The sequence below is a fragment of the Typopeltis vanoorti genome, chromosome 9, assembly GCF_054136105.1.
Source record: "Typopeltis vanoorti isolate ZY-2024b chromosome 9, IOZ_Tvanoo_1.0, whole genome shotgun sequence".
NCBI lineage: Eukaryota > Metazoa > Arthropoda > Arachnida > Uropygi > Thelyphonidae > Typopeltis > Typopeltis vanoorti.
Genome location: NC_143557.1, coordinates 59,122,296 through 59,148,766, shown reverse-complemented (window position 1 = coordinate 59,148,766; position 26,471 = coordinate 59,122,296). Strand labels below are relative to the sequence as shown.

Genomic DNA, 26,471 nt, shown 5'->3' with positions numbered 1-26,471 from the left:
ACACCTGTGTCATTTACAGTAATTAAAGTTACTTTGTATGATAGGATCCTGCTGGCAATTTCAGATTTGTAATCTGAAACGGCATTAAAAAATAAAAAAAAACTGCTATTCGGAGCAGGTTTGCTGACTTGACTAATTGCACCGCCTATATGCATTATAGAACTGCAAATGATGTTAGCTAGTGAGATTTACAGAAAATAAAAAGATAAAAATACGAAATGTTTTTATTAAGTTGTTTTACCAGGTAGACAACTACAGCAAACCAACTCCTTTAGGATGCATGGTGACTTATTGGTAGCACGTCCATTGCACAGCAAGAAGAATGGACCCTTTTATTTGATCTGGGGACGAGTGGGAAATTCACGAAGACTTAGCAGTTGAAGGTGAGCTGAGTAATTAGCTTGTCTTGTGGAGGGCTACGGATTTTTTCTTTACGAAACATACACACCAGCTTCAGAATGCGCACACTTCACAGGTAATAAATTGGTCACGACCTTATTTTGTCCATGTGTGTTCCATATATTTGGCCCTTTTGAGTTGGAATGATCTGGGCTTAAAATCTCATGTAAGACTTGAATTACTAAGGTTTCTTTCCTATCGAAAACTAGTTTTTGGAAAGAAACGCGGAGAATATAGCTGAATACTAAAATTATTGTGGATAGTTTCGGCGTAATTATAAATAAGGTGAAGTTCGTCTGGTTTTTCGTAACTCCTGGATTTTTATTAAACTCCTTTAGGAATTCCATACTAAAATATATACCCTCTTAATTTAGGTTTTGGTTTGGATAGTTATCATCTTCTGTTTATATAGATCTCGTTTATCAGCGCCAACCTTAAAGAAAATTTTCTCGCATTGAGAGTTCCCCTTTTTGTTATCAAGTTAGTAAAGCCTATATGATTCGTTTTAAATAGCCTTTCTTCATCATAAGTTGGACTAGCATGTACTCGGATTTGTTTTTATATGACCATCTGCATTAGTCATCCAGAACCCGCGACGTACTGCATGATTAATCTGAGCGAAATCTCGCATTAATCCAGATTCAGGCGTGTTTTAATCGAGACGTAACGCAATTAAAAAGGATATATGATTTCCTGGATATGATATCGAGGAAATTCGATATCATATCCAGGAAATTTAAGCATTTTGGACAAGTACTTCCTGGAGCAGCTGGGAGATATGATTCCTCCCGCTGTTTTTCTCACGTGCTAGAATCTTTCTCTGGAGAACAGTGATTTTATTCCGCTTCAAACCTAGTACAGCAATCCCTCGATTAATGAGCTCCCGATTAGTGCGTTTTCGATTAATGCGTTATTTTTTTTCGATACCCAAATTCGATTAGTGCGCCTATATACACCTTAAAAATAAATGTTATAAAGATTTAAAATTTTTTTATGGCTAACCATTATAAAAAATCGCTCACAGGATGAAATAATTTAGTTACCGATTTGAAACATTTTACAAAGTTATTTTTTAATGACTGACTACACTATTTCCATGTACACTGTTCCAAATTTACCGCCAAAATTTATGTCGTCTGCTTTACATAGCATTTTGTTGATCATATCTCGTGCAATTGTTTTCCTTACTTTTTTATTTTAAATTATTTTCCTAACCTTTAATCACGAGTAAAGGAATTAGTAAGCAAATAATAGAAGTGTGAAAATGATTCGAAAAGTAATCTGATTGGAAGAAAAACTTGAAATAATAAAGAAAAACGAACAAGGCGAGTCCAAAGCAAAGATAGGGCAAGAACACAAAAATCAGATGACAGTGAATCAACTGCTGAATACAAAGAGAAAGGTAAGGCTGCTTCAAGTTCATCCTGCATGCACTCGAAATCAAAGTATTATAAAGATTGAATTAGAGAGACTTCTTTTTACATGGATCGAAGATTGTAACCAAAAACGGATCCCGCTAAACACTGGCCTTATTAAATCAAAATCATTGTCTCTTTGTAACCTTGAAAGAAGGGCTATCAATGATGGAAAAGAAGAATTCCACGTTAGTGCTCGGGTAATTTGAGCGTTTCAAAAAAGAGAAATAGCCTACATAATGTTCTAATCGCAGGCGAAGCTGCAATTGCAGATAAGGAGATATCCAGAGATTTTGAAGAAAATTGTGTAAGAATGGGGAACTATTGTGATCAACAAATATTTAATGTCGATGAAACCGGCCTTTTTTTGGAAGACTTCTAACCAAATCAGAGAAATCTTAGCCTGGTTATAAAGTCGCAAAATCGAATGAAATTACTGCTAGCAATATGCGAGCCGTTTGGAAGCACATTCTTCTACATTGTGCAAATGATTTTAGAGGATTTTCAAATGAATCTAAGTTAATTAAATCTCATTCTGAGAAGTTGAGTGATTCCGACCTATTAAATTTAGATGCACAGCAAGAAGATCCTGAAGAATATGATAAATTTAATCACTGACAAACCCAAAGAGGTTTCACAGAAACAATTTGAAAATAGTTTTCGTACAATCGAAGTTTTTAAGCAGCAATGCTTAGAGACTGACCCTGGGAAAGAGAGAACCAGTATAATTTGCAGAAGAGGCAATAGGGCCATACCGTCAGTTGTATGAAAAAAAGAAACAGAATGCCCGCCAAACTACGTTAGCTCAATTCTCTGTTAAGAAGCAGAATAATAAATTTATATTCTGAATATGTTTTATTGTGTTTCAGCTTCATAGTTTTCCTTTAACTAGGCCCTGAGACATACCCTAATTCTTTTATTTAAAAAAAAAAAAACTTAAGGGTCAAAAAAGAAATCTGAGGAACGAATTATACATTTTCCAATAGGTCATTATATATTCGATTAATGCGCCTGTTTTAAAGAGCGCATTAATCGAGGGATCACTGTATTGTTTCATTTAATATAAGATTGTTTAACAGTCCCTCCAAAGTTAAATAAATGTATGAAAACTGTGTTGGATTCAGTATCCACTTAATTTGAATAATTCGATATATCTTTTTCATCTTCATGTGATATTTAAAATATCAAATTTTGTTAAAGTAAATGACATAATAAATAACATATTTAAGCCATTCCTAGTTCAAAAACACGCCAGAATTAGATTATATAATGTCATGTCTAAATGGAAGTGAAACATGGACCATAAGTACTTTATAAATAAATATAAGAAAAACTGGATAGTGCATATAAATCGAATGGACAATAGCAGGCTGCCAAAAATACTATACATATAAAGAAGTACATAGAAAAGAGAATTGGAAGACCAGGAAAGCGATGGCATCGGGTCAGAACAAGTCACTTGGTCTAAAATCCACGAGAAGAGGAAGAAGATAAAACTTTAGATTTTGCTCAGCAAAAAGCAAGAAAAATACATTTTAATTTTAAATATTGTTTAATTGTATGTATTCCTGATCTCGAGTGGGGCTCTTCATTTGCCAGGTCGGAGACTGTAAGAGACCATGCGTTGTTCCGTCAGTCTTCCGTTGAACTATTCATAAGATTCACTGAAAGAAAACTTCAGTATTCTAGAGGTGGTTACGCAAGTCTTGTAGGTTATTTTTAGAGTTGGCATCAACGGTATGGCTGTGTTAATTTAACTCAAAATTTTGGAGATGGTCATTTTAGACAAACAACGGCCCAACTGTAGATTAACTTCTATTTTCCATAGAAGGTACCATGATAGTTAATTTCCCTTACTATTGGAACAATTATCACAGCTAATGGATTGTGGTAGTAACGTCTCGAGCAGAAAGGATACCCAGTTCACAATCTTGTATTCGGAGTTGTCAAGAGGGTTATCAGGAATTCGGGTAGGTAGTAAAAAACTACCGCCTCATGTCCAGCTTGATCGATAGTGTTGGAAAAGGTGAGCCAGTTGGAGTTGCGGACATTAAGTCAACTAGGAAGATGAAATCCAGCTACTAAAGCTGAATTGTAGAAGATTCAGCTTCATGGGTAGGATGGGAAGAGGTCAGAGTGGTTTTCATAATTCGGGGAGCGGTAAATACAGCAGATGAATGTTATTTAATAGTGCCAGAAAACCTTGATATTATATATCTGTGTGAATGAAAGCGACCAACTTTCTGAATGATGAAACTCTGAATGGATGCCTCCCAGCAGCTACTTGTGGGGAAAAAAAAAAACAAAAACGAATAGCTATGCATCAAACCCATTGAATCAACTCTTCTCACACCATCTGTCCCTGTTCTTAAGAATAGACTTCTTCATGCATTGTACAACTTTCAGCTATTGTCAACATCAGTACGCGTCATCCTTTCTGCCCTCACAAACTGCACCGATCTGCCAATAATTCTCTTTTACAGGCTTAGAAGAAAGTGAAAAATGATCGAAGTTCTATGAAGTATTCATAAGTATCGTTTCTGCTTGCACCTTTTCTAATATATATGAAGTGGGCACTGGTAAAGAAGCTATTTAACTGGATTTGTCTCTTCGGTGGCATCATGAATTGTTAAGCAGTTTTGGGTATATCATGCAAAATAAGAGAACTATATTTTAAGGTTAGGCAGATTTCGAATATTTATTAAGTGAGCAGGTGTACAACTCAAAATAACATTTTGAGCGGAAGAGTACAGTTTTTGGGGACTTGAGGCTGTGGATGAAGCGTGCATCAGCCCAAAAGGAAATGTAATCATGCCTTGAATATCTTGGCATTATCGAAGGAACAAGACGGGGATTGTAGCACTATAGTTACTGTACTTTGAAGAGTCAATTATGTAATCGAGAGTGTCGTGGGAAAAATATGTGCATGACACAAATACTTCCTTTATTTTGTAGGATTTGTATTAAGGGTTGACTGTTTGCACTTCTAATGAAAATAACATCTCCATAATATTTTAAAAGCCCGAATTTTTAATCTGAAATATGTTCATATATCACACCAAGGTATTCACATATGTATCCAAGTATATTATTACTTGGGAAAAATCTTAAATCAATTTAAGTGTTTTTGTTGTACAATCAGTTTCAAATGGAAATGCATTATTCAAAATTTAAATTTAAATTACATGAATACGCATAGTTGCTAAGCATTGTTTCCAAATCAATTGCAAATTCACATATTGAATAATAACTGTTCATTTCTAGTAGCTGCTGTTTTGCGTTTAAATTTATTTGGCTGATAAAGTAGTTTTTGAGCCCTGCCAGGCGTTTTTAGCAATAATTTGTACAATGCGTCGGAATTTCCGAACTTTATGCCAATAGTTACGTTACTGCGTGTGGAACAGTTGCATAACTACCATGCCAGGGAATTCTGCAATGTAATGGGATGGTGGGGGGGGGGAACTGATCCGGCCCAAGGATAGGCATCAAAATGCCTCAAGGAGAACAACGAAATGCACGTGTATGACGGTGTGTGTGTGTGGGGGGGGGGTAGTTGCATAGAACGGCTTGTTATACTAGCTAGTACGGAATAAGATTCCCTGTGCTCAAATCTGAAGTTCGAAATGCTATCCTTTTAAACTACAGCAGCTTGTTACGCAGATATTTTATCAATTAATACAGTGAAGTTTAGAATCAGTTTAGTTTGGTCGAAGTGGTTTTGAGATACAAATCTGTTGTCATGCAGTTTTTACTAGGAAAACAAAATATGATTTTAGTTTTATCTTGTCGAAATTTTTCATATCTGCTAGGAAATTTAATAATAATTTTTGGGGTAAAGTACTCCTTCCAATTCTAATTTCGTTTCTTCTTTGTTTAACATCTCATTCGAATATAAAACGTGATTGAATTCTTGATTCAAAGCCTTTATTGTATAACTTTCATTTTTTTCGTCTGATGAAATCCAAATATTTTAGTTAAGTCGGCTATCTTATATCTACGCAACGCTTTGTTTACATTAAATGGCAAATATCACCTTCAAATACAAAAGGCAAACGGCTAGAAGAACATGTGCAAGACAATACTCTGGATGTATGAGATTCTCCGGCTATAATTCCAACTATCGTAACCCACTTTCAAATATGAAAAAGGCTTTAGCTGCTTTTACTTGTAATTTTTATAGCGAAAATCAAGGTTATTACTCAAACATGTTGATAATTATAAGTGAGGTTATCATTGATTTATGCCTAAGAATATCTTATGGTTTCGGAAATTATTACATTTTATTATTAGAGAAGATAACCAAGGGCTTCAGTTATTACTAACAGAGCATGAGTTGTATGAGAATTAAATGAGATATTCTTAACTTTGAAAGACGGCAGTTTTCAGAAAATTCCTGCTAGATATATTTTCGAAGCTTCGCTATAACCTGATTAGCTTGACCTGTTTTTATCACTTAAATTTATGCTCGTCACGTGATGATATTCAAATAAATTTTAACGTTCTTACAATTTTGCGTGTTTGCTTAAACAAGTTATATCATATTTCTTATCAGTTCTCATCTCGCACAATTTTCAAGATCATGATTCATGCACTACAAAAAAAAAAAAAAAAAAAAAAGAAGTTTTCCTTCACGAAGCGCAATACTTGACTTAGGTACGCTATATAGTACATAGAAATGAATATTACCTTGGATGGCAACTAGTTTACCTTGTCTCCCTTAACGATAAGAAGCAGCCTGTAGACTTAATTAAAATCTGTTAGCCTTGGAAATTCTTAAGTTTTTAAATTACGGTATTTTATTGATCAGCTTTGATTACTTGTTACGTAGATAAAATTCAATGATCCATTTAATTAGGAAAGTTTGAATTATGTTTAAATTATGTAGCGCAAGCTTCATTTTCATAGGACTTAATATACTGTACTCCCAATAAAACGGAAATATTGTTTTAATTTTTTTGCGGGCTAGATTCTGTTCACTATTCGAGACGTCACTTAACAGCGAATTCTGTAGTTACGGATTTTTAACAAGGTATGATTGCGAGCGTCACAGCACAAGATCCCTAAGCAGTTAAACAGACACCGATAAACTGCATGGGCTCACAAAACCCGCTCTCAAGACATTATTTTCAAAGCGACTCTGTATGTGTTACATTACACTAAACTGTAATTTCATCGATAATCATCTTCGGCACGTTTTGTTCTCATTTTTATTTATATTGCTTAACGTAATTACCACGTTCTCCAAACCCTGTTTGTATTGCATTCGAAATGGCGCAGATGCGACATTTTGAAAACGGTGTTGAAAACATTCTATCTAAAACTTATTTGGTCTTTTTTGATATGTAAGTGTTAATTTCAGGTTTTATGCGTTTATATTCAAGGATCGCAAAACACAGAAAATCAGGATAAGATCAAAATTTATTAGTACTACATAACTTATGTCAAATGAGAGAATACGGTTTATTCCTGAAATTAATCGGGAAGATCTCCATAAAGGTAAACTGCCATGGAACGAAATGCCTTGAACTACTGAATTCTGTTATTTTTGAAATTAGAATAGTACATTTCGATATAAAGTGAAAAAGAATGTCATTTGATGTCGTTGCTCATGCGGACAAAGGAATTTTACATCGATATGAAATATAATTTGACTAAGCATTAATATGTACAAATATAACTTGGATAAAAAATTTTCTTTCATGTTTTATTAAACGCCTGCTTTTAACAATTCACTTCTTTGTTTTAGATCTTCGGCTAGCTGCAGAACTCGGCAAATATCTCCTGGAGAGAAATCGTGATTTAGAAAACACACTTCAGGATCAGCAAGTAGTTATCAAGGAACAGTCACAAGAAATTAATGTAAGTAGTTTAGATATAACGTCAAAAATACTATACATTCAACTTTAATTTTCTACCTGTAATTTGCAACACTTACAAAATAGTGAAAAGAGGAGGGAGTGAAAGCTCGAATTAGTACCTTAGTCAAATTTTGCACGTCAAACTTTTCTACTCTTATTTAACTTAAAAGTCGAAATATGTTTGCACCCTAAATATTAACTTTACTGAGTTTATGAGGGTATTTTTGGGAGGAGAGAAAATATTGCTGTAAATGTATGTTCATGAGTTAAAGATGACAAGTAAAGAAAGAATAGAAAGCCGGAGTAAAAAAAAATCCGTCGCTTATATGGAAGTCTTCGTTCTATTTGGTTTGTTAAAAAAAAAAAAATAATAATTTAAGCCTTTCTTAATTAACAACATTGATTGCCTTTAATTTTTTCCTAACCAATCCGAACTGCAGTTTTTTTTTGTACAGATCAACTTGTAAACAGTAAACTGCTTGGAGAAACGTTATATTTTTAATCTGAATGCCGCATGGAAGATGTTGGTCCTAGGGAATACGAGGACCTGCCGTTTCCAAGGAAACGTACAAAATGCAAGTTACAGCGGATCTACGTTGAAGTCTGACGACAGGTCTTAACAAGCAAAGTGTTAGCGGGCGCGCACTTTGTTTATTAAGACCTGTGATCGGGATTTTACAAGTCCAGTACGCATCGGCAGAAACATGTACACATTATGACTTTTTCACTGTATAATACTATTTGTGAGACGTATGAAATCAGTTTTAGATTGTTTCTGAATTGTGTGACAAGCAGTTAGCAATGTGATGTAGTGCATATTCGATACCTAGTCGGTACCTTATTTGCACGGATTATACACAAAGTAAATTATTGTTGTTCCAATAAAACAGCAGGTTTCACGTGAGTATTATTTTTACAAGAAAAGGTATAAAAATTTGGTTTAGGTACGTGAGAAATTGCATTCTAGCAATTTTGTAAATTTAACGTTTTTTTTTTTTATAGATAATATCATGGCTGAACCCAAGAAGAAATGTGTATACATTATAATACCGAATACTGTATTTGAAATACAGCTTTATTCACTCGACTACAAACAAAACATTACCAATGTGCCTGATTTGCCAAAACGTTTTTTCAAATGAATCGATTAAGCCTTCATGACTAGAAGAACATTTGACAAACGTTCATGCTGATAAAAAAAAAAGATAATGATTTTCAAGCACTTAATTTTTTTTTTTTTTTTTTTTTTTTTTTTTTTGAAACAACCAACATTGGCAGGTATGTTTTCAGCAGCATCCAAACTAGATGATGATGGGATGTGCGTCTCTTACAACATTTCTTTAATAATTGCTAAATCGGGAAAACACATAAGGTTGTGAAGAACTAATCGTACCAGCTGTTAGTGAGGTCATACGCACTGTACTGCACAAGCCAGCCTTTGATATTATCAAGAAAATTCCTTTGAGCAATAATACAGTTTAACGAAGAATTGATGAAATGGCCCAGGATGTTGAAGACTTACGTGAGTATTTAAAAACAACCATTTCTCTATACAACTTGATGAGTCTACTTTACCAGGAAATGAAGTCGTACTTTTAGCATATGTATGATACATAAAAGAAGAAAAAATTTGCCAAGAATTATTTGCTAAATGACACTAAAGGAGAATTGATATTTCATGCATTGGAAGAATTTTTTAAAGAAAAAGAAATCCCCCTGAATAAAATATTGTCAGTTGCTATCGATGGTGCTCCAGCGATGGTAGGGGCGCTATCGCGGTTTTATTGCATATTTCAAAAAAGAGGCGGTGCCAAATGCATTCACTGTACACTCTGATTCATCGTCAGCATTTAGAAGCTGTTATTTCTGCGTTTGTGTCAAAATTTGTCCTGTACAAACGAAACTTAGGACGAGGAGAATTCACCCAGTTTCCAAATCTATCAACAGTAGAAAAATGTGATGAAGACGTGCTCAGCTATTATCAGCACTTGGAGGCTCTCCGTTGTGATTTCAACCAACGATTTAAAGATATTCTTAAAATGAAAATTCTCGATTGGGTTTTGGATCCGTTTTCAAGTACAAACACAGAAGAATCTTTACAATTACAAGAACTGATAGAAGTAACAACAAATGTGGAATTAAAATTGAAAAACGGGTACCAACAGTTCTGGTTTCAAAAGCAGATGCCCATACTTTATCCTGGATTGTGGGCTGTAGTAAAAAAAAGTTTATAATCGCATTTCCATCATCCTATTTAGTGGAACGTGGGTTCAGTGCAGTCACAAATCTTAACTAAAAAAAAAAAAAAGAAACCGACTGCAAATAGCTGATCGCAGTGATTTAAGTAAGAATGCTGCTGACAAATATAGAGCCAAATATCAATAAATTGATAACAGCACACCAGGCTCATCCTTCTCGTTAGGATTGTTTTTTAATATATTACTGATTTACTATTTTATGTGCAGTATATGTTTGATTTCAATAAATAGTTCTAAAATTTCAGTTCCAAGGCGTCTCATTTCCAAACTTCAAAAAAATCTCTACTAGATGTATAATAAAGCGCAAATTTGTTTCTTTATCTGTTTATTCGCGTAAAACTCGAACTGCTGATCCGATTTTCTTTTATATGTATCGGGTAGAGCTGGTTAGGTCTTAGAAAGTAGTTTCCGGGGGGTGGGGGGGGTGCTGAATAAATTTTTTTGAAAAAGGGGGAGGTAAGCCGAATAAGTTTGGGAACAACCGCTGATCTAGCTGAATTGATTTCAGATTAGTTCTTGCGTAGATGCTTAGGTTAAAAATAAAAAATAAAATCCATGAATCCTGATCTCCAGCGCGCCCACACTCACTCAGTTTGTCATAATACGATGGTGGTACGATATTTGATGTTGTGAGAAACCTTTGTATAATATGCAGTCAGTTCTTGAAATTTAACAAACACACTCGCTTTGCTTCACTTGTACAGTTAAGACAGGAGTTAGTTTAAAACTAAACTAAAACACTGATTCCTCACTGCAAGAAGAGGTAAAGAAATTATGGCAAATATTAATCGATAGATAAATACAAATGTTGACATGACACTTGGAGATAGCTGAACAAACCACAGTTTTGTCATCATGGTTTATCTACTCCTAGCTACCTAAAACTTGGAAGAGTGAATATCTTCATAGTGGGACTGGCGTGTGCGCCCGTCAAATAAGGAATGTAGCACAGTGATAGTATGACCCTACTGTCTCCTTAAGGGGGGGCTGTGATAAAAGCTCTCATCGTTTAGTTTTAAAGCAATTTTAAATGTTCCTATTGAACATGGGATCTTATAATAAAGATCAAAATAATTATAAATTATAATAAAGGTATCAGAATAAATCATTGTTATTACGTGAATTATGCGGGGATTATTAATTTTTGATGGGGAGGTCAAAATTCAGAAAGTAGTCCAATTTATTAATGAACCTCTATTAATACTGTACCAATATAAGACACTAATTTATTAGACACTTAAAGATTATACAAAGTGGCTAAAACCAGTATTTGCACTCGCACGTGATATTTTTATGAAATGTAAAAAAGAAAGTTAAGCATACAAATATTAACACATAGATATGATCGGTTTTAATTTAATAGCGTTCTTTGGACAGAGTTTTGGTCACGCAGCATTTTATCTTTTAACAAAATTAAATTTCGCTGGATTGTCTACTAGCCTCTTAATTAAAGCAGTAATGCTTTCAAGTTGCCTGGTTACAGTGAACTACCAGTGCGAAACATTAATGTTATGTTACCTATCCACTCATCTTCACATTCCGTATAACTTAAGGCCGTCTTTTCCAGTTAAATCATGTTCCTGGCAAATAATTCTGGTGCTCTTCAAATGAGCCATCCGTTGTTTTTCTGTCATTCTCTGCATTTAGGCCTTCACTTTTGTCTTCTGCGATCCATATCAAAGCTGTCCTTGAAATCTCACCTCTTGTAATTTCTCAGTACATAACTATCCATTTGTCGGGTGTTTATACTGTACTGTACAATACACTCACTTTGTTTGAAAACTATTATTTAGCTACCTGTTTGTCAATTTCCATATCTCTGATCCATACAGTCATTTGACATTGCTATTGAAGATTATAACATTTGGCTCATTTCCATATCAATCCTTTGAAAGCGATATTTGCTTTTGCAAACTGTCATATCCTTGTCAGTTCCATCTTTAGTATGAACATTAGCTCTCGAGTATGTGAAATTTGTAACATTTGCTACTTGCATGTTGGTCAATTTTAATTTATTTTTGGCATTTTGTTAAGTTTAAAAATTTGCTTTATTCATATTTAAAATCAACTTGTTCTAACCGTTCTTTACAATGCTTCCGATTTTGCATATAAATCAGTGTGTTTTGTTTATGCCAAAACTGAAAAGAAAAAAAAAATCAGCGAATGCCTTTTATTCCCGTATAGGGAGTAGGCGAGGCTTTAGCCCTATGTTTTTTGGAGACTGAGTGGGCAGTTCAATCTCAAAACTGTTGCCTGCATAATCCAGATTGAGATATAGCATTCCATTTTATTCATCTCCTGTAATGTTTTCATAATTCACTCAATGACATGAAAAATAAGCCCAACAATTATGCAGTTCTTATCTCAAACCATTTGTGTTTGCTGTGCAATAATACAACTTTTACTTCATTTGTACACTTATTTCATTTTATTATTCTCACATAGTTGTCAGGAATTCTATAGTTGCTAGTAATTATCCATAATATCAGTACCGTTAGCTTTGGTTCAGTTATGCAGTTCAATTTTTTCGAATATCATTTTAAACATGGATTTCTTATTGAAAGTCATGTCGACAACATTGGTCGAAATGTATAGAAGCATATACTTCGTATTATGCAATCAAAAGTCGCTTTTCTTTGTTCGCAACCCTTGCTTTTGGATAAGCCCTGGAATGACTAAAATTATTCATTGTTATTTTTCCTTCAAGGATTACAGCCTGAAGAATAGCTGGTTTAAATCCCAGGACTGCTCTCCCTAACTTAATAACTTTTAAATGACATCTCTTAGTACCTGAATAATTCGACATTTTAATCCTGACATTTCCCCGCAATGCCTCTTATGCCATAAACAAGGATGAAAGATGTATAGGCATTCCACTAAAGTTAATATAATCACTTGTGCTTAAACCAAAAGAAGCTTGCTCTCCCGTTTCCGCAGTCTCTTACCCTCAAGTAGTGAATTGTATCCTGCCTTGGGCTCCCTTTCAGAGGCTTTCTTTTAGTGTACTGCTGGAAGGTCACCAGTGCACCCAGCATACTTACAGAATTGCCATGGATCAAGACAGGTTCTTCTGTGATCATAAGTAGTGAACAAAGCCCAGTTTCCTCATAAATCGTAAAGACAATTTTCTTCCTTCCGCTTGGGGCTTGGAATGCTATGTGCGATAAGAATTTATTCCTGTTTAAGCGTGTTTCCCTGATTACAAAGAAATGATTTACTTTTGCTGTGCTTTAAGACTGTCTTTTAACGAAGCACTTTATTTTATAGAAAAGCAAGAAATTAGCCGTTAAGGCTGAACTAGCACCAATAAATTTTTGAAATACGAAGTATGGTTGGAAAAGTGTTTTGCTATTAAAAATACGTGTAATGTGTTTTTGCTGCATTAGCAAGAGAGGAATCTCGCTACTTGAATATTTTCCTGTGTGTGTGTGTGTTTCTCTGACGGTCATTAGCATGAAATTTTACATGACCTTTAGGTGAAAGAATTCAATACGATTGTATAACAAATGTTATGGCAGATGACGTATATAGCATATCACTTCATTTAAGATCAGGTATGGCAGCTGGTGTAGGTGATGTATGGCCTCCCTCAATGAGACTTTGACTTCCTACAGGTCTCAGATAATAGTAATAATGTGTACATAACATTATCCAACTACTTCGTGCATTCAAAGTGAAAATTGGGCAGATGTTTTGAAAAAAAAAAAACACAGTATTTTCTAAATCATTTATAGAATGGAAATATAAATTATTTATAATTAAGACTAGAATGCCGTCTGACACTCCTCAATCTTGCCATCTGTTCTTCAGTCATCCACTTCCTACAGATGGCAGATCGGAAGATTAAAGAAGAAATGGCAGGATGAGATTTTGAGGATTGCTAGACTGCAATGGATGAGAAAAGCTCAAGGGAGAGTAGATGGTAGAAAATTGGAGGAGACCATCCTTCAGTGGACTAATGCAGGTTGAAGACATTTTCGTCATTTTTAATGCTGTATTCCTCAGTCGTGAAATTATACAGTTTAACTCCTACACACCCAAGCCATCAGTGACAGTGGCATGTGAAATTTAATTTCACATGCCACTGTGACTAATTTAATAAAATGACATCATTTTCACACATACGTGGCTGACAGGTTATTCAAGACTTACTCGCCAGCGGGCGAATAGCTGGTGTGAATTCGGGTACACTGAATTTACATCTGATTTCAGAATTTCTCTCTCGCTTAATATTTTTAGGGGAAGTGTAATAAAATCTTCTATACAGATAATAAAATTGTAATCATTAAATTATATAATTTTAATACAAATATTTGTAATGGCTCGAGGATAGGTTAATTAAAATCATTGTGTAATGATTATCTGATAAGTCATTGAACATGTCGGAATTGTGTAGGTATGGACACGAAAAGCAAAGGGGAGAGGATGAATTGGGAGATCGATTGAGTACACAAGCTATCATCTACGTGGATAGTGCTTTAAATTCGGGTTCTGATTTAAATATTTATCTATTCACATTTTATTCAACAAAAGTGTTCAAGAGTCTCACAGGTTGGAAAATTTTCAGCTTTCTGTTTAGTCAATGAACAGAAAACAGCAAAAAAACATTCCAAAGCATTCTCTTCCACAGCCCATCCGTAGGTTTAATCTTTCAACCGACTTTAAGCAAAATTGGGAATATAATTTCTTACGTTGCTGAAAGTAAACCGCGAAATTAGTTTAAATACTGAAATGAGTTGGGTTGGGAGACTAACGGTCATATTAACTTTCAGCTAGCTTATGATGAACACGATTATTACTGTGTGCTGCCCCTTGTTGTGGCCGAGAGTTTCTCTCTCAGAATAATACTCAGTAAACATCAAAGCAAGTTCACGTCTTTCGCACAACTTGTAGGCGGGTATTAAGCTGCAAAGCGACCTCCAGAAAGTTCACACCATTTAAGGACAATGACTCGGTTATCAGCAGTGTAAATTTAATACCATGTAAGGAACATAACCTTTGAGGACTGATGTTTATCTTTTCCAAAATACCAAGGTTCTTTCCTCCCCACAGACTGCAAAGTAAATTTTTCTATAAATAAGCTTGTGTTATATAGTCTTGTTTTTAAATACGTTTTGCACTCCTCGATATCCCGGAAATGAATAAACAGAGTATAAGTACTAGAAATTTGGTAATAGTGATTTACCTATCCTGTTCGAATTAGGAAAGAAATAGAGAATGCTGAAATGATTAAGGCAATTTCGATAGGCTTTTCATAATTTAGATACTGCACATAACCATTAGTATCATTAATCACGTGAATCCAACAGCTAGGTTCGTTCTGTAAACTGCGGATTGGAATCCTATTGTAGTGTATGGAAGTCTTGAGAGTAGGTGGGTGTCGATTTTTTTTTTTTTCCCCTTCTCCCCTCGGTGCGAGACCACCGTCACCACCCTGTTCATTGGAAATCTGAAGTGCTTGAAAACTATATACTATTTCTTCTCTATAAGTGTTTCTGGTTATTTCCACATTAGCTCATTCACGATACTATCAGGTTTTCAACGTTTCCAGAGTGCAATTATCATGAACCCAAGAAAAAAATTGAAAGAAAATGGCGTGGATACCCAAAAATCACGCCACAAATTGATCCATAGAATCTGGTTTTTATTGTTCACGTGGTCTGCCTGTGCGTTGTACGTACAGATGTTTCACGTTTTTGCTTATTTGACTATATTCCTGGTGTGATGGGCCAATCAATTTCCAGATATTTACTTATATATGACTGTGAAATTAATAAATTGGATTTCAAATGTGACTAAAAGATGGTTTCTCAGCTAACATAAACCCAATTTTTACCTGACATTTTAAAACTTTTATTGGTATTCTATTAATGGAGAAAATAATTATAAACAATTGGATGGAACTTGTTCAAAGAATTCAGTACAAATTGGAGACCAGATCATCGATTGTTGAGATGTGCTTGATAGTTTTTGAGGCCATAATAGGCCCAGATTCTTAAGACATACTTAAACTTAATATAAAGTACATAATTTTTTTTTTAAATGTTCACTCGTACCCTTAGTGAACATTTGTGTTTGTGTTTTTATTTTGTGTTCATAAATTTTTTTTATTTTGTTCATAATTTGTGTTTTTATTTTGCTATAAAACTGAATCTAGCATCCTAGTATGCTACAACGTAAAAATAAATAAAAAGAACCACTGAAGAACAAACACCTTCCCATCTGCTACACATAAGTATTATGGACATTTGAAGATTTCATACTCTTTGGGAAGCCTGAAATTCTCAGATATGCATGAAAATTAAACCTTATGCAGATTTAAATACGGGGTGCAGAAAAGACCAGCACTAGGCATCTACATGGAAATATATTTGCACTTGAGCAAGAAGTGAAAGGTTTCTTATATCACGCGTGTAAACAGATGAATCATCATCAAATGCTGCTGACCCTTAGGCACATTTAGATGCGCCTTTCATCAAATGATTATAAATGAATATAGTCAAAAGAAAATGTGAGGGATATAAAACCTGCGTTTTGCATCATGTTCTCAAAAGTGGCTATTCGAGGTCACCTTTTAATTCTCGTAATGGCCGAGATTGATTAATTAGGTAGCTCAAAATAATAGGTAGTCTCCAATTCGAGTTTTTTTTTTTTTTGTAATTTGTATTGTATTGTTTGTCCCCCCCCCCTCTCCCATGCGGCACTTTGTACTAATATATCAACACTGGTAATTCATCCAAAAAAATACCCACAATCCCACGCATGGAATTATTCGCTATGATCTTACGACTTATTCTCTACACTTCCAACAGTTTCGATCCCCCCACTTCAGTGGAAGGTTCGATGCCTCCCCGGTAAAAATTATATTCCCTTTCTTACGTCATTGTTTCTTTGACAGCCTGGGTAGTTGAGTGGCTAGGATGCCCGCTTTCCAACCAACAGGTCGAGGGTTAGAATCCCACTGTGGGTATGGATGTCTATACAAGTCTAGTTTGTATTACAATAATACTGTAGTTTTTGTACATAGATGGTCGATTGAAAAGCCCTGTTGGAAAACGTTTAATATACACCACCCGTGTATTCAAAATTCATCCCAAAATGGGCATTAAAACTAAACATCAATTAAAGGAAATATGATGCATCTAATGTATTTCTCTAAAGGAACACGCAAGCATATTAGATTCGTTTCATTAGACCATACATATTATTTCGGTAATGTTTGAAATTCAAAATTCAAAACTGAGACACTTAAGATTTTTTCTCACAACCGGGTTATTTGCATATACACAAAAAATGAGTGGGGGGAGCGTAAGGAACTTGTCCAACTTTCTGTTGCATTAAATCTAGCTACATTGAATTTCGGATTTAGGAATGTACACACGATGAGTCATTTTTACTGAAAAAAATTAAGCCAGATGATTGCATGCGATATTTCATTCTAGCTATTTTGGTTTCATTCGGACCATTTCTAGTAGTAAAATTTATTATTAGACAAAATGTAGAATATTAAGTTTAAAAACTCCTGTCGCAAATGCGATAAATTTTTGACACGGTAAATCAATTAAAAAGCAGAACTAGCATCTATTATGCATCTCATTTGTGCCACATCTACTGGAACTCGAGGAACAGCTGTCCAACATCAATTTACATTCGAACTCGCACTCACCAACGTGCTACTCATTTCCATCCATCCATCTATTTCTGTGGAACAGTGATTCCCATGAAGTATTTCCAAAGGACCACAACTCACTATTTAAGAAGAATATCAACGAATTACTCTGCTCCTGACTCCACCTTATCCCACACTCCCATTTATTTGCTATTAGCCCTGCTGGCGCTTGTGTGGGAGTGATATATAAAAGATGAATTTTTGCGAATTTGTCATGTGTGTGACAAAAATTAGGCTATTCAGAAAACTGTCGAACTGTGGCATTTATAAATATCCGAGTAAATCAAATATTTTAACTTTTGACACACACGTCGGATTTTTACAAAGATCACAGGGCATTTTATGCCAATAGGTTATGTATTCTGGACTTTTTTAAAGCTCCCTTCCTAGTTTTCTCATTGAAAAAATTGATTGAAATTGAAGCGACTCAAATTTTAAGCAGATCCTAAATTCCAGATTTCTTTAAATTCCATCCAACCAGTTCAGGTCATTCTGCACAATCAAATTTTTATTTAACTTATTATTTTTTTTCAATTAAAGGATCTGTTTATAGAATATGATTAAACCAAAATTTAACCATGTGGACATCTTGCGTATTTCCCAACTTTTAATAAAATCCATTCGGTCATTACGAAGTTATTGCAAATATAATTTCCATACGTCGTAAAGCTTCTGAGCCCAATAAAATACGTCCAACCATAGTCGTAGAACAATATGCATACTGACAAAATGAATCCTTACAAATGTGCTTAATTAAGCATTTTATCTGATAGTTTCTATGTTCTGTAATTGCCAATACCTGTCAAGAACTGAACGGAATCAACAATTTCGTGTAGCTAACTAGAATTCCTTTCATTTCATGCTAAAAAATGTTAAAAAATTGGTCGAAATTCCATTATAACCATGAAAGAAACTACCACTCTCTTTTCTTTTGACTTTCTCTTCCCTTCCTTACATACATCCCTTATGTGCATTTCTCAGTGCATATACATCTGTAAGAGTCGTATTACCCATCCATACACAAATTATTTTGGGACTCTAAGTTGGATTGTTTTTACTTAATTTCGTATTTAGAATCCTTGCAAAAATTTGTCACACCAGTTTTGGTTTCAGTCGGACCATTTATTATTATCAAATCGCCATGGAATCGAGAGTCATCGCCGGAGGTCCCACTGTCACACACATTACACAGCTCATCGTATGTGCCTTTCGTCTGCATTCATACTCTTGGATAACGCAATTTTGGACGGCAGAGACAAAACGTGGCGAAATTATGTATTGCAGTAACTTCACTCGTCGTAGATGGAATAAAGTTAAGGTTTATGATAAACACAATGCCACAAATAAAATATGGTTCAATTTGATTTCAGTCTGTGCCCTTTTTCTTTTTTTTCTTTTTTTTTTGACCTAACGATTGGAATTAATAATTCCTTCCAGGGTGGAATTTAATGAAATGTTGTATTTAGGGTCTCTAAAATCTTGCTTTTCAAGTATGATTTCAGTGTAGTGGTTAAACAATTTCCGACACGCTTTAAGACAATTTTGCTGCAGACATGATAGTTTTCGAGAAAAAGTCGAAATATTGAAAGTGGAAAATATAGTAAATATAATACTGTATTGTATGTAAACAATAACATGTGTTAATCCTAACATTAATGTGGCGCTATTATCCAGTACAGTAGTATTACTATTTGAAGGATTTTTTCATTGCAATTTAGTTTTTATTGACAGAAAGTATATGTATCTCGTTTTGACTAAAAACGAATGATTACTGAAAAGCTATTTTAATTGTTAGCGATTATTTCATTATCTGATTTGAGTGTCGGCGATCAATTCCTGTCTCGTTATTAAAATTTGAATCGTTTGAATGAAAAATTTAAAAAAAAAAATTCTCCTCAGTATACAGGTCAAAAAACGGCTCTAGTTCAATTGCAGTAATGAATAGGTCACCAAGCCCCCTCCTATCATTTGTGAGATCCGGGACAAGAGGAGGCTAACAATACCATATGTCTGAATATTTACTAAAACAAAAAAGTTATAAATCTAACTAACAAACTATTAAATTAAATAATTTCTATCCTCTTATCTTGACAAATATACTTTCACAGCGAGAAAAAATTGAAAAATATGTAAAGCTATGATTTTGTTCTTTATATGAAAGTCCACAAAATATCAAAGATGATAATTTAATTATTACACTGCATGTTTGGGTGTTCTTGATGTACCAACGATGTTTGGAAAGTACAATAAATATAATTCGTCAAGTATTTTCGTATTTATAACGTAAAATTTAGTTTTCCATAAGACTTTTAATATTTCATTTTCCCTTTATTTAATAAATTTACTTTGTCTTTGTGATTGGGTGTTAGTATACCAGAATGCAATTACAAAAACGCCCCCCCCCTTCCCCCAGTAGTCGGAGATCGTTTCATTACTTGCTGTGATCGCCTGCAATCATCTTGCTATTCGGTAACTTCTAAACATAATGAGCAGTTATCGAAGATGACTACCGAAGATAATACATCTTGAACTGCTGCTGGCTATGTTTGAGATAAATAGCAGTACCGTACTGGAAGCAGTGGTACAAAATCTTATCTCTTCATTTAGAAGCGAAGCGCGTAAGCGGAAATTGGTTCTTTCCTCCTTCTATTCTAATAGAACACATTCGGAATCATCTATTTATCGACAGCAAAAACCGGAGGCTCACACCATTTGAGTATGATGACAAATATGATTTGTTTCATATGTGAAAATGCAGTCACTCTTACAAAATTAACGAGATATTTTTCTAATAATATAACATTGCGGCTAATATACTAAAGTTAATGCATAACAGTGTCTAATTGATAATTCTGTTTCGAACAAAAATGGTTATTTAATCATGCTAGTCGTGTGATCAGTCTTATTAAAAAAAAAAAGAATTGCTCATTCCAGATTATTTCGTTCATTGTCTAAAAAAAAAAAATGTGCCACCTTTATGAAATGCATGCCGTCACCCCCCCCCCCCCCCATACAAATGATTTTAATTTGAAAGCCTGACTTACAAGAGCCTCGCCTGCTTAGCGGATATTTTATGGCTAACTACTGGGTTTACTTTACGGTTACAAGGTGCCATTTTATCAGTTTTCGTTGCGTATACGGTCCAGTTACGACTTTAAAAAAAGTTATGATGAAGCTCTTTGAAAAATAGTTTTTAGCGCATATTTGAATTTTATATCAGAAATAACTGGATCTGATTTAAATAAAAGCAAATATTCGAACATCGTGGATCACGCCAAGCTACAAGAATAATTTCAGTTACTTAGCTCTAGCGGAAAAAAAACAAACAAACTTGCGGCTGACTAAATTCAAAGCCTAAGATTGTATTCTTTATTCACCTTTTGAGATGGACGCAAGAATCTCTGCTTTCATGGTTTTTCCTTCCGGAAAGCTAACTCCTCGCTTTTTTTCAGTGACCATAGAACTCGGACAATAATGCTGATTAGAATTCCGTTTATTAGTTGCACTCTTGTTCCCCTAAGTCTAGAAATCGATAGCCATAAGACCACTGGTGCTAAGTAAGGATTGAACTGATTACTTACCAACTTCCCCCCCCCCCCGCAGCCAAAAAGAAAGCTAGGGCTAAGAGTTTCCTGTCTGCTCTGAGAATAAAAGGCCGTAAATGATGTACAATTAATATTTTTGTGTTATAGCATTACAGGCAAACTTCCAGACAGAAGAAGCAAGGGAGTCTTTAAGTGCTAGATTGAATATCTGCTACGGAAGAATTTCACGAACGTGCCTAGTGGAATTTGAATTCAAAGCAGAGACTATCTACAACATCAGGCCAACCAATAACATATTTTTCATCGATTATTTGGGAATAATACATTTAATCTATAATTTTTTGAAAAGGCTGCTTTAATTTAATTAATTGCAATCATTATAAATCATTGATTTATAGTTTTTTTCCCTCTTCATGATCTATTACAAAGCGGTACTTCCTCCTCTCGCTCTCTCACACACTAATTCATTCAGGATTCCTTTCTAGCAGCAAGATTTTAATGCTTTGCAATGCATTCAGCTTCCAGCAGTTTGAAGGAAAGAAAATCGATCACCAGTATAACGTTGGCCAACGTGTATACTGAGAGACTATAGAGAGCATATAGAGATTAGATAACTATTTAAGAGAAAATTTAAATTAGTGTTGGCAATATTGCAGTGAATTGTGATGAGTCTACAATGTGTAACGTGTGAAATTGTCGAGATAAAAACTTGGATTATAATTTGGTATCGCATTCTGGAGTAATGTCAATAAAAAGATTGGAGTTTGTCTATATCTTGTATTACTAATCTCAGTATTTTACATAAAATTTTAAAGTTGTGCTATCGCACAAACTAGTGAACACGTTGGTACTTTCCCATCGGATCGTTTTGCGTAGGGAGAAATTAGGTGAGCTACAGGTATACTGACCCGGTTAATTAACTATTTTGTCATAGATCGGGTGGACGTCCGGAAACTCGGCCGGCTGACCGGCCGGATGCTCATTTTCACACCGGTTTTCTTTAAAGGGTCTGCTACTGGACGTCAGGTCAAGAGTCCAATTCGTGTTTTGTAGTTGGTCGACGTGACTCGCTTCTTTGAAGACACCGTTATTTTCGCATAGCGGTTAGGGTAAGGGTTCTTTCACCGATATGAGACCGCATTTAAAACGCCTTCATGATATCCATTTTCGCACTTTAATAACGATCTTCGGTTAAAGTAAGCTCAGATTGTTCGGGTAGATTTGTGCACACACTGAGAAATATAACCGTATTTTGAGATATCGTTTCTGTTCCCTTCATTTTAAAACTGGTATTCACGACTTTTACCTGTTACGCCGTTTGCCTCGTTTCATTCTTCTCGTTCTTCTAAGCTTATTCTATACGCATGCAAGGCCGATGAGTAGATCGATTTGCTTTCCTTTCAAACTTGCTGGGAATTGAATACACTTCAAAGCAGAAAAATGAAATTTTGTAATCGGAAAGAAAAGGGTGCGGAATCCAAAAATGTGAAGTTTTTTTAAAGTATATTTTTCTTTTTATAAGAAACTTTATTACAAAACTTGTAAGTTATATTTTTGGCGCCTCTAGCACAATTGGAAGAACAGCGGAACATTGCACCCGTCGATTCTCGTCGTGACGAGAGAAATCTTTACATTGGCTTTTTCAATTGAACATAAGTTACCCGATGTAATACGGAGTAGCAGTTTTTTTTCCTCAATGAAACTCGGCTGTTTCATCCCAAATACAGGCAAATTAAGCAATTTCCAGACAGAAAAAATATACATCGCCGTTGTAGATTGCTTTGATTGTAGTAGTGTTTCGAGAATTAAGTAGCAGGGGAAACAGCTAAGGCTCGGTGTATTATGTTCATAAATTGCTGTTCACTCAAAGCATGAGGTTTTGAAACACTAATATCATTATCAGCTACTGTCAGTCCAATGCTGAATTGGCAATAGTGGTTTACTCCAAGTCTGTGGATGGCTTTCCTTCCCCATGTCATTCCTGCAAATCCGGTGATATCGCGAAGCACCATAGTCTGGGTCAGCATCGTGGTTGTTTTTCTCCCCTTCATGGAATACAATCCAATACTTATTTTGTCCATCGCTGATTTTGTCTTCAAGCAATATTCCCAGTCCATTGCCACTTAAGATGTTTCGCTCTTCCTATAATGTCAGAGACTTCGGTTTGATTTCTTATCCACATATTTCTTTTGGGATACCAAGCATACTTTTTTCTATACTAAAATGTCTTGTTCTTAATTTCTGAATTTCCTTTGCATTAATATTCATGTTTCACAGCCATATGTCAATATAGGAAGAATACATTTGTTTAAAAACATTTCTGGTATAATGGTAATTGGCTTTTGAATATTGACTAACTTTCAAAATGTTTTCCACTCAAGCATTGTTTCTTTTAATTTCATCCATGATATTTTGTTCCATTGATATCCCATTGTCCTACATTAGCGAACAAATTAATCCAGGCACTCGCATTTTAAAGTTTTTTTTTTTTTAAGTTCAAAAATTAAACTCCAACTTTACTTAATAATTTATGTGTTCCTCTGTTCCTGAGTTCTTAATTTGCTTAGACATGAACTCTACCAACATAGAACACATTTGTTTTATTTCTGCATCCCGAAACCATACTTTTATAATGGACTGTATTAAGTTATCCTTTGTATCAGAGTTTAATTTTCCAAGTCTGTTTTTCACTATGGCCCACAAGCCCTCTCCACCAATGTCATGATTTTTGAGGAACTCTTTTGCTTTTTTTGAAGTGTGGCATGGAGCAAGCCCCTGTTTGAAGATGAGTTCTTTGTCTTTCCGGATCTGTATGACCACCATTTTCTTCAATATTTTGTGTATTGGTCACTTTTATCATACCATCAACAGGACAATGATAATGGACCATCATGTGTAAAACAACTCTAGAACATCTTTTTTAGCTGGGTGTTTAGGAGCTTATTGAAAGTAGGTGGGAGAAGTCTTCTCAGTTGCTGATTTGCAAACATAGAGTATTCGCTCTCCTTGGACAGAGAAATGGCTCTCATCTGAGAATATGACCTTCCACTTTTCAACAGTTCAATCATTGTACACTTTGGCCCACCAGAGCCTCTTTTTCTGCATACCTTTGTCAACAGTTGTTTATTTTTTGTGTGTAGGCAGTCCTCCCTGCTTCCGACATTCTTCAATGGACTGTCATGTCAGACATTAATTCCACTAGCTGCCAAGTCTCTATTTAAGTCTACAACAGACAATCTTGAATTCATTTTGCTTTTCCTAACTAGTAAATGATCTTCAGTAAGCGAAGTTTTCCATTCTTGCTCACATTTTTCTTTTCTGTCAGGAGAAAAGGTAGGTCTTCCTAAACCTCTTTAAAATTGTAGTACCAACACAACAGTCAATGGAATTTGTCTCTGAGTCATAGATGTGTGCATATTTTTGAACACTTCCTTGGAGATCCATTTTATAGTTATGTAAAATGAATAAACCACTACGAATGTCAACTTGTTTACACTATCAAAAATGCATAACACTATTAAACATCGTAGAGACAGTTAAAACACGCAGCACTCAACTAAAATAGTGAATTAAAATCAATAATGATGAAATTTACTTATACTGTAAGTATAAATAAATTTCATCATTATTGTTTTTTTATTATTTCCAGTTGGACATAACTTGGGTCTTCTTTAGGTTCATTAGGCTAGCAATTTGGAATTCTTGGATACTAGTCTGTAATTTATGTACAGTTGAAGTAAAGATAATTATGTCATCTGCAAGGCATAAATTGCCTAAATATATTACATTTATCTTCAGGTCTTTTTCTTCCCAATCAAGAAGTTTGAATATTTAATGGTGTGAATAATTTTGGAGATATTGTCACCAAATGTGTCTATTGAAATGAATTGCTGCTACTTCATTGATTGTCTTGATGTATGGCTCCTCCACTTGTTGGTTTCATAATGCTTTTAGTATTGTGCCAATTTTTACTGATGTACTCAATAATCTGTTGTACAACTTGAATATGGTCCATTGTTCTAATGCCACTGCAAAAGCTAGCCTGTTCTTTTGGTTGTGCTAGGTCTATAGTTGCACAAAGTCTATGACCAAGACTTTTGTAAACACTTTAACACCACCAATAGTAGACTGATGGGTCGGTAGTTCGTCAAGTCTTTTACTTCACATTTTTTGTATATCAGAATAAGAATAGCCTTTTTCCATGTTCTTTGGTACGTTGTTTTTTTTTCGGATGTAGAGTAAATAGTTTTTTTGCCAAGGTTTTGTAGGTCATTTCCACCCCACCCCCAAATCCAAATCCTGCTTATATCTCATATATATATATATATTATATATATATATATATATATATATATATATATATATGCTGTTGTTTCATTTTGTGTTCCAAGGCAATGGGTGCATTAATAGTGGTCATTGACTATGTCTAGTTAGAAGTGTACTGACTGGTCACCAAAACTATAAGAATAACAAAAATTGTTTGCATTCATTATGCAGCAAGAGCTAAGAAAACTTTTGTTAGTAATCTGTTCAGTGTGTATCATTTGTAATTGCCTCTGGGCTGAGAGGAAGAATATAGCTGTGGTAGTACTCAAAGTACTTTGGCTCAACCTCTATCATTAATTTGTTTATTTTACAAGTACAAAGTAAGTTATAGGCTATTTTTTGTGCAAGAGTGTTGCATAAATTGGTATAGAGGCCTTTGATTATAGTAAAGTCTGCCCACAGTTGAGAGAACCATAGCTGGCAGAGTGCCAAGAAGAGTCAATTCATGTTGAAGGAGATAAAGGGTTTAAGAATTCGTCACCAACCACTTGCTTTATACGTAAAATTTTCCAATTGTTATACAAGCAAAATAGTTATCACTTTAAAAACTAGAATGTTCATAAAAGAAAAGCTAATTGTTCAAAGTGTAATAATAAACACCGATCCCATGAAACTAATTGCCCTATTATTGGATAGTGCCATGCGCAGAAGTCTCAAGTGTTCTCTCATCTGTGGTCGAACTATAAAATAATGTGGTGAGATATAGACCTGTCATGTGTTCACAGAACAATGAGTTTTGCAAGGTAGATAAATTTAGCAGGTATTTGCGAAAGAAGAAAAAAAAAACAGTATTTCAATGCCATCTACCTTTTTTTGTGTTTGTCTCAACAGTTTGTCATAGCCAAGTGATTTAGCTTATTTAAAACCAAATTAATGCTCTGATAAGGTGGTTCCTATCTGCATAGTGTATAGTTATCGGTTTTATGTCCTATCCAGTTTGCTTGTCTTGTGGGAGGAAAAACCATGCCACTTCCATATGAGACTTCTAGTGCAAGCTGTGA

General features: G+C 34.7%; 1 protein-coding gene across 8 annotated transcripts in view; it reads left to right on the top strand.

Annotated features, from left to right (window-relative positions):
* Cen (cerebellar degeneration-related protein 2-like) overlaps nucleotides 1-26,471 on the top strand; it is a 274,212-nt gene that overhangs the window by 204,788 nt on the left and 42,953 nt on the right. For all 8 annotated transcript variants that reach the window (XM_090397363.1, XM_090397362.1, XM_090397367.1 and 5 more), the window contains one exon: nucleotides 7,561-7,673. In XM_090397363.1, the coding sequence (XP_090253489.1) occupies nucleotides 7,561-7,673 (113 nt within the window). The remainder of the gene's footprint in view (nucleotides 1-7,560; nucleotides 7,674-26,471) is intronic.